At 43.9% G+C, this 9,784-nt stretch overlaps 1 protein-coding gene across 4 annotated transcripts in view; it reads right to left on the bottom strand.

The window, feature by feature from the left end:
* Positions 1-370: 370 nt before the first annotated feature.
* LONP2 (lon peptidase 2, peroxisomal) overlaps positions 371-9,784 on the bottom strand; it is a 99,657-nt gene continuing 90,243 nt past the window's right edge. Inside the window, exons 13-15 of one of the 4 annotated variants that reach the window (XM_004371634.2) lie at positions 7,297-7,504; positions 5,734-5,924; positions 371-1,146 (exon numbers count right to left, since the gene is read on the bottom strand). In XM_004371634.2, coding sequence (XP_004371691.1) covers positions 925-1,146; positions 5,734-5,924; positions 7,297-7,504 — 621 coding nt within the window. In that variant the 3' untranslated portion in view covers positions 371-924. The remainder of the gene's footprint in view (positions 1,147-5,733; positions 5,925-7,296; positions 7,505-9,784) is intronic. The other 3 variants (XM_023726968.1, XM_023726970.1, XR_002823223.1) reach the window with 3 other exon arrangements.

Raw genomic sequence — 9,784 nt, 5'->3', positions numbered from 1 at the left:
CCCTTGTAGGTCTGTGGCGGGCCTTATAATTTACATCTCTAACAAGTTCTCAGGAGCCCTGGTGCCACAGTGGTTAAGAGCTCGGCTGATGACCAAAAGGTCAGCAGTTCAAATCCTCAAATCCACGAGCCGCTTCTTGGAAACCCTATGGGGCAGCTCTCCTAGTTGCTATGAGTCAGAACTGACTTGATGGTAACAGGATTGGTTTTTTTTTTTTTTTTAAGAAGTTCTCAAGAAGTCCTGGTGGCACAATGGTTAAGTGCTCGGCTGCCAACAGACAGGTCAGCAGTTTGAACCCGCCAACTGCTCTGGGAGAAAAGACCTGGCATTCTGCTTCAGTAAAGATTTCAGCCTAGGAAACCCTATGGCGCAGTTCTACTCTGTCCCAAAGGGTCACCAGGAGTCGGAATCAACTCGACAGTACATAGTCCCTGGATGGTCCAAGCAATTAACACCCTTAGCTGCTTACCGAAAGGCTGGCGGTTTGAGTCCAACCAGAGGCACCTTGAAGGAAAGCCCTGGCGATCTACTTTGGAGAAACCAGCACTGAAAACCCTGGGAAGCACAGGTGTACTCTGACACACACGGGGACGTGAGTCGGGACGGGCTTGGTGGCACCTGGTTAACATGCTCAGGTGACACAGATGTTTCTGTCCTGGGAACACAACCAGCCGCCGCTCTGCACCTTTTCAGGGGCAGCAATGATCCCACTCAAGTCACGGAAGAGCTCTCTGTTCTCACTTTATTAAATTAGCATCTAATATCTGCAACAGACAGTAACCCCCACCCGAGCGAGGTTCATTACCGCTGTGATTATGTTTCTAAAGTAGAGGCATCTGCTTACCCTACTGGTGTGAATAAACTCAACTCTCAGTGCCTTCTGACACGTCATAACTGCAAACTCTGGAAAGCTGAGATCTGGACCTACAATTTGCTATTTAAGAGCCCAGGTCTGGTCTTGACAGCAAAGCCGCCATCAAAAGCTGCGTTGAGAACTTCCTCCAGGCAGCTGGCTGTGACAAAACTCAGATCCTGTCGCACATTGGCTGGGATTTCTTCCAGGTCCTTCTCGTTCCTCTGAGGGATGATGATCTGCTTCAGTCCCGCTCTGTGAGCTGCCAGCACTTTGTCTTTAATTCCACCCACCTGGACAGAGAGAAGCACGTTACTGAGGTTTCCCATCTCCTCTTCAGGTGAGAAAGAAACCCTGACCCACCTTTCACTGAATTTAACCCCTGCTATTTAAAAAGTCCAGGTCATCTTCCTCTTTGGCATAGCGTGAGCTAAGCAAGCCATGAAAAGGTTCATAGAAAGCGACCTACATTCTGCACGTCAGCGCCACAGTGAAGCGCTCATCTGATGACCAGTATCACTGATCTGTGACACTGGAACACGGTCCTTAATTTTAACGGGGAGATTCTGCCGCGAAGTTTCGGACAGGTAGACGCCCCTTCGCTTCTGTCAACTAGCCCTTTTCTACGTGGTCGAAGCTAACACATCCTGTGCTGTACTGTCTACAGGTTGATTCTGAAAAGGCGATAAAAGCATTAGTCTGACTACAAGTACTGCTCCTTCAGAGCTCAGCTGTATGCCAGGATAATTTCCTCTAAGGTTTAAAGCCGTGACCTCTACGCCACTTAATGGAGAAGTGGTAAGTATTAGTGTCAAGTTCAAATGCCTCTTTCAAACACATCACCAGTTGTTCAATCAGACATTTTGGTTTGCTTCGTACTCTGACAGGGCTTTCTCTATAGCTTTCTATTTCTCTTAAAGCTTAACTGCTTTTTTTTCTTACAAAGAAAACATACCCTAAAACTATCTGGCTCTGTGGTAGTTTTAAAATATGTCCTCAAGTTCTCCCTCCAAAGGCAGAGTCCAGTTCCCCTTGAGTGTGGGCCAGCCTCAAAGACTCAGAAAGAGAGTATGGGGGAGGTGATGCTAGGAGACTCCAGGACTGAGGTCATAAAAAATGACAGCGTCTGCCAGGATCTCTCTCTCTGATCGCCGGCCCTGGAGGAAGCCAGTTGCCAAGGCTGAGGTCACTTAAGCAGTCTCTGCAGAACCCCATGAGGTGAGAATATGGGGCCTTGTGCCAACAACCAGGACCACCTGCCAATCATGTGAGTGGGCCACCTGGGAAGCAGGTCTCACAGCCCCAGTCAACCCTGCAATGGACAGGAGCCTGCTGGTGTCCTGAGGGCCACAGAAACTGCTGTGGGGTAACGTGTTACACAGTGGTGGAGAGCCACACCACCTAGCGCGTGCACCCCGGGGCAGCCCTCGGACACCGCCCCCAGCGGGATGAGCTGCCGCCCCAGCCCACCACCATCCTTTCGAGGTTTTTTTTTTCCCAGGTACATCTTCCAAATACCTTCCTCTGAAAGGGTGTAGGATAAACTGATTCCCTGCATGTAGGAAAATGCAATTCTGCTTTCATGCTTGGCAGTGAAGCTGTGTATACAAGACCTAGGTTTAAAATAATTTTCCCTCCGTGTTTTCAAGGTACTTCTCATCCAGGGTCACGGATGAAAAAGCTTTATTCTTGGTGATCTGAAAACGCACGAGGACGGAGTCTTTATCCTCGTTGGTATAGGCGTTTTCAACCTGAAGATCCCTTAAGTTCTAGGAAATGTTCCGTCATTTCTTTGAAAATTTGTTCTGTCACCACCTTCCTGTCGCCGGGACTCCTATTAATTAGATGTCGGATTTGCCAGATTGTTCATTTCTATTACTTTTTTCCACTAGTTCTTTGACCATTTCTAAAACCGCAGTTTTAAATCCAAGAGCTCTGTCTTATTTCCAGTCTTTAATTATGCCTTCTCTAGCATTAGGAGATCTTTCTCTCAAGAGCTGTTTTTCTTCGTCTGTGGTACTAGTTTAAAACTGAAGACTCACTCAAAGCTCACGTGGCTTTCCTCTGCTCGGGGGGGAAGCCTTTACAGGGTTGTTATTTGCTCTGAGAGCAGAGCACTAAGTGGAAGACCCATTTGTTCTATCAGATTGTCAGTCAATCCCCTACATTTTAAAAAAAAATCTTTAATTGTACTTTAGCTGAAGGTTTACAGAACAAATAGTTTCTCATTAAACAGTTAGTACACATATTGTTTTATGACATTGGTTAACAACCCCACGACATGTTAACACTCTCCCTTCCAACCCTGGGTTCCCAATCACCGGCTTTCCTGTCCCCTCCTGCCTTCTAGTCCCTGTCCCTGGGCTGCTGTGCCCCTTTAGTCTTGTTTTGTTTTATGGAGCTGTCTAATCTTTGGCTGAAGGGTGAACCTCAAGAGTGACTTCATTACTGAGCTAAAAGGATGTCCAGGGGCCATACTCTCGGGGTTTCTAGAGTCTCTGTCAGGCCAGTAAGTCAGGTCTTTTTTTGTGAGTTAGAATTTTGTTCTACATTTTTCTCCAGCTCTTTCCGGGACCCTATGTTGTGATTCCTGTCAGAGCAGTCAGTGGTGGTAGCCGGGCACCATCTAGTTGTACTGGACTCAGTCTGGTGGAGGCCATGGTAGCTGTGGTCCATTAGTCCTTTGGACTAATCTTTCCCTTGTGTCCTGTTCTCTTCATTCTCCCTTGTTCCCAAAGGGGTGAGAAAAGTGGAGCATCTTAGATGGCTGTTCACAAGCTTTGAAGACCCTAGATGCTACTCACCAAGGTAGAATGTAGAACATTTTCTTTATAAACTATGTTATGCCAGTTGAACTAGATGTCCTCTGAGACCATGGTCCCCAGCCCTTAGCCTAGTAATTCGTTCCCTCAGGGAATTTGGATGTGTCTATAGAGCTTCCATGACGTTGCTTTGTACAAGCTGTGCTGGCTTTCCCAGTATTGTGTACTATCCTACCCTTCACCAAAGTTACCACTTATCTGTTGTCTATTTAGTTTCTCCCTCCCATATACATTTCTTAAAATGTGGTACAAATATACACAACCAAATACTCGCCACTTCAATGTTTCTACACGTACAACTCAGTGAACTGACTACACTCTTCACGTTGTACAGCCTCCATCACTCCGTTTTTCCTATTCTTCACCACCCTTCAGAGACTCATATCTCATTCCTGCTCGTGTCTGCCCCGTCTGGCTCTGAGCCAGCACCCTCCTCAGATTTCTGCTGGGAAATGGTCTGTACCTTGAATTCTGCTTCATTAGCCAGAACACTTTTATCTTCTAGAAATTTGTTGAACTGTCAGCTGAGGACCCGCTGATTTCTGACAGTGTTAGGGTTTCTTCCCTTCTATGCCTTGCTCAGTCTACCATTCTGGAGTAAGGAGCAACTACCGCAGGCCGTCCCCGGCTTACAAACGAGGTCTGTTCCTGAGTGCGTCTCTAGGGCCAATCTGTAGGGAAGCTAAAACATGTGCATAGGCTTCTTATTTAGCCTGAGTTTGGTGCAAGAAGAGGCTGGAAGCCTTTTCAGTGATTTAAAAGCTGCATGTGCAGCCAGTGAAGGTGACTGTGAGGAAGAGTTTCTGGCGAGTAGGGGCTGGTTCAGTCGTTTCAAAGTCAGGGCGAATTACCTAATGTTAAAGGGCAAGTAGCAGCCGCCCGCAAGCTGGCTGTCCATAACTGGGGACTCACTGTATTGTCACTTGAAATGTAATAGCTCCTGCGGAAAGGGGAAGGAAAGAGATCAGCCATTCCTTTGGGGTAGAAATCTACAAATACAGCACAATACGTGGAATTTAGAATATAACTGACCTTATGGTTGAATTTAAAAAAATTGGGGAACTGAGAGCACTTTTAACGGTCTTAATTGGTATTTCTATGACCTACTTTCACCATTACTTCATAAAATAAGGACTTTCTCAGAATAAAGAACATTGCTTATTTTCTCATTCTGCTGTGAATCTGCCAAAACGGTAGACTGGAATTGGTAACTAGTGACCTAAAAGTCTAAGTACACTCTCCGGTTCTGTACATTTGTCTCGGTGTTTTTATCGGTAGTTAGGATACGAACTGTAGCCCCAAGGCCCCATGTGCATAGATCTTTTCCACAATGTAGCACTTCTGCATGGTCAGGCTTTATTACAGAGTCCGTTCTGTACTAGCTGTTTTTCTATAAATCTATGACCTACAGTAATCTAAGCTTTCTGTAGGAGGGGAGGTTTCAGAGGAACGTCAAGAGGTGAGAATTAGGGTTCATGTTTACAAACAGCTACCACCCTACTTTACAGATCCGCTATACATTGTCTAATGATTTGTTAATTAGAATAAGGCCTTCAGGCTTCATCTGAACAGCTGATACTTTTGATGATGAGACTAATAATCTTTTTTTCTCCCCTTAGCAAGTCCTGTTAGTAGAAACAGGGCTTCAAACTGGTTTGTTCCAGTTCGAACCCCTGCTGAGAATTTGCATCTCCATCCCAGATAATACTCAACCATCATCTACAGCTTAACAAGATCCTCAGGTGATTCTTACCTAGAATAAGCCACTGCTCTACCAGTGGTTCTAACTGGTCCTTAACCAGCAGCATTAGCATTGCCTGGGAACTTGTTAGAAATGCAAATTCTCAGCAGGGGTTCGAACCTGAACAAACTGGTTCCAAGCCCTGAGTAGAAGGGAAGAACATGGGAAGAACTGTCAGTTTTTCTTCCATTTGATTAAGATTTTAAAATATGAATTAGCACTGGTAGAAAAATTTAACATGTGTCTAAAAGGTATTCACAGAGGAAGGCGTTAATTGAAATTTAAACATACATGTAAACAGGCTCTGTCATACTTACTGGGAGAACGAGGCCTCTCAGCGTAATTTCTCCAGTCATGGCTACATCAGAACGCACCAGCCGCCCACTGAAAAGTGAGGCAAGACAGGTTACTATGGTAACTCCAGCAGATGGTCCGTCTTTGGTGACAGCTCCAGCTGGGAAGTGCAGATGGATGTCTGTGTTGTCAAGAAGATCAAAACTTCCAGAAGCTTAAAAAGGAAAAGAGGATTTTAATGTGGAAAAATCAAACCTGCTTTCTCTTACTCCTAAAAAGAAAATCAAAGCAATAAAAATGAATATAAGTATGCATAAATATGTACAGGAAGGCATATATGAATAACTGTAGGCATGTGTATATACAGGTTTATGTGTGCTGCATATATTTTCAAGTATAAAACAAAGCACATAGAGGCACAGTTATGGATACTTCCTAGATACAGCCAAATACCTCATGGAATTGGTCTACAGCGTTTGAAGGCTTACGACCATAGGCTCATGGGGCAACTCAGTCAATTGGCATAATATAGTCCATAAAGACAATGTTCTACATCCTAGTTTGGTGAGTAGCATCTGGAGTCTGAAAAGCTTGTGAATGGCCATCTAAGATACAACTACTGGTCTCTACTCGTTTGGAGCTAAAGAGAAAGAAGAAAACCAAAGACTCAAAGAAGAACCAACAGTTTTACAGAACCAACAGTGTACATGAACAATGACATCACCTATCTTGAGACCAGTAGAACTAGATGGTGCCCGGCTACCACTACCAACCGTTCTGACCAGTGATTCAATAAATGGTCCCAGACAGAATGGGAGAAAAATGTAAAACAAGTGAAATTCCTAAAAAAAGCCCAGACTTTCTGGACCAGTAGAGATTAGATGAACCCCCAAGACTATCGTCCTGAGATACTCTTTAAACTTGGAACTCAAACCACTCCCAGAGGTCACCTTTCAGCCAAATGACAGTGACCCATAAAACAAACAACATCGCCTGTGAGTACTATGCTTCTCAAAATAATCATTTAGATGAAACCAAATGGTAAACATTTACCCTAAACAAAAGATGAGAAGGCGGGGGGTGGGGGGAGCTAGATTAATGGAAACGACGAGAATGCTGATATATTGTGAAGAATGTAACCAATTTATCACTGAACAATATGTATAGAAATTGTTAAATGAAAACCTGACTTCCTGTGTAAACTTTTACCAAAAGCACAACATTAAAAGAAAAAAAAAAAGACTACGTTGGGTAAATGAATCCTTTAAAATATTAATGGATAGTACAGAGTGGGAGTCTAGAAGAGTAATTCGTTTCACGTTATTCTAAGTAGGATTAAAACCAAAACAAACCCTTCTGAATTTGTTTCTAGTTAAGGTACTAGCCAAACTGTCCTCAAATGGTAAACAGAATTTCCACAAAGGGTTCAAAAAATTAAAGGTTTGTGTTTTACTGAATGGTGTAACTGATAATTCAAAGCCCATCTTAATCTTTGTCAGAGAATTGTGAAATGCCTCCTGGATCATGAATCAAAGGTCTTTCTTCTTCCCCCACAGCGGTGTCCCGAACATGGCCAGGCCACTTACCATTAGTCAAATGGTATTTCTTTGCATTGCTGCGAAGCCAGCTAATGGCCAGATGGGCAGACTCCTTCATGACATCCCCGAGCTGGCCAGTTAGAGTTAACTGACCTTCGCCATCCATTCGGCTTGCCTCCACAAACATGATTTCCCCACCTAAGGGAGTCCAAGCCAAACCTATTGCCACTCCTGGTTGACTCAAACGCTCAGATACCTTGAAAGAAAGAAGAAAAATGATCACAGCTGGGTCAACAAGTGCCAAATTATTTTCAGGCTGACTTAACACACTGCCCTGCAAGAGTCTGCTCTTTCCATGGAGGACTTAGGCTACACCTCAGAGCACTTACTTCCTAACATGACCCTGAGTCATGCTCATCACTTACTCTCTTTCACTGGAAGGAAAACCTTCCTCTCTGGCATTAAAGCAATTTTACTTTAAAACAGTGTGAATAACTTTGATTTTAGACAGATCTAGTTACAAATGCCCTATTTTTCAAGGAACAAACCCAATTTTCAAAAAATCTATTTAAGCATTTGTATTGCCCAGTGCTGTCAGGTTGATTCTGACTCACAGCGACCCTATAGGATAGGGCAGAACTGCCCCATAGGGTTTCCAAGGAGCAGCTGGTAGATTCAAATTGCCGATCTTTAGTTTAGCAGCCAAGCTCTTAACCACTGTGCCGCCAGGGCTCCGAAATATTTGTATTAGGCTACATATTTATATATTCTCCAGAACCTAACTTTATTTTCAGTAATCATGAATTTGTTTCAGAAACCAGAAACCGTCTTACTAACATACATTGAAGAAGTGTTAAATCTAGAGGCCAAGTGTGGAGGTGTACATTACAAACCCCTAAACATTTTACTTCTCCGTCATTTATCTTTCTCTGGGTTGCTGCAAAGATACTAGAGAACACTACTTTCTGGTATCCTACCTTTGTGCCATGTGAGAGGAGGCCCACTGCGCTCCTCAGTGCCATGAGCTGGCACGTTACTCACCAGAGATTATGAGCCTAGGTCACGAGCCTTACAGGTTAACACATCCAAGATATACAAACCAATCCGCTGCTGTTGAGTCGATTCTGACTTACAGTGACCCTACAGGACAGAGTAGAACTGCCCCATGGGGGTCTCCAAGGAGCGGCAGGTGGGTTCTAACTGCTGACCTTTTGGTTAGCAGCTGCGCTGTTAACCACTGTGCTAGCAGAAGTACTTGGTAAATAGCTAACTGGAAGGATGGGGAGTGTTGATAAGTATGAATGGCCAAACCCAAAGCATCTGGGCTCACAAGCACTTTATTTAGACCTGAGCGTAAGCGTTCTAATATAACCAGAATATGGGACTAATGACCAACCTGTGTAATTTACCACCAACATACCCAGATGGGAGAAGTGAAAGGCGTGGATGACAATCAAACCTGCAATCTTTGATCAAGGCTAACAGTAGTTCTCGAAGAGTAAAGAACTTTAATTCTTAGACTTGGAGTCATACTCTTCACGGTCATGTGTTCTGAAATGTAACAAGCCCCCAGTTTCTATGCATTTCTGTCTCAAATGATGCAAGAGCAAATAAATATGAACTTAAAGGATAAGATATAAGCTCCTTTCTTGCCCTTGAATGCAGGCAGTTTTCCAGCCATCTTAACCCCCTTACAGAGAACGATTGGTATTTTGTACTATTCCTTAATAAGTGACTGAACACAATTTGAAAACTATGTTCATCCACCAGTACTTTTCTGTCAGCTTCTATTTTCATTACTGGTTTGTGGAATCATCAATTGTATTAGCCAAGACAGGCCTAGATGTGAAGCTTAGAGTGGTTTTCCCACTAGATGTTAAAAGTGGAACATGGGTATTGAGGTCATTTTTTTGTCATTCAAACTATTCTTGTACTTCAATATTTTAAGTATATAGCTGTTTTAAAGTTAGGCTAAGATCTTTTTGATACAAGTACTCCAGAATGTTTCATAAGACTTTGAGCAAATTAATCTCGAAGTAAAAATACACATTCAGATTCTAGTTTGCTCACAATCACAGGGCACTGGTCAGAGAGCTGGTAACCATCTCAGCTGGTATGCTAGATGACAAACATCTCAGAGTTGGTGTGCCAGACGACAAACATCTCCTCAGAGTCCGTGTGCCGACGACAAACCATCTTCTCAGAGTCGGTGTGCCGACGAGAAACATCTCCTCAGAGCCGGTGTGCCAGACAACAAACATCTCCTCAGAGTCGGTGTGCCAGACAACAAACATCTCCTCAGAGTTGGTGTGCCAGACAACAAACATCGTCTCAGAGTAGGTGTGCTAGACAACGAACTACCTTCTCAGAGTTGGTGTGCTAGACAACAAACCACCTTCTCAGAGTCGGTGTGCTAGACAACAAACATCTCAGATACGGTGTGCTAAACAACAAACCACCTTCTCAGAGCAGCATGCTAGACAACAAACATCTCCTCAGAGTCCGTGTGCTAGACGACAAACATCTCCTCAGAGTC

The sequence above is a fragment of the Trichechus manatus genome, unplaced genomic scaffold, assembly GCF_000243295.1.
Source record: "Trichechus manatus latirostris isolate Lorelei unplaced genomic scaffold, TriManLat1.0 scaffold00014, whole genome shotgun sequence".
NCBI classification, from domain to species: domain Eukaryota; kingdom Metazoa; phylum Chordata; class Mammalia; order Sirenia; family Trichechidae; genus Trichechus; species Trichechus manatus.
This window is presented reverse-complemented; position numbering and strand designations above follow the sequence as displayed.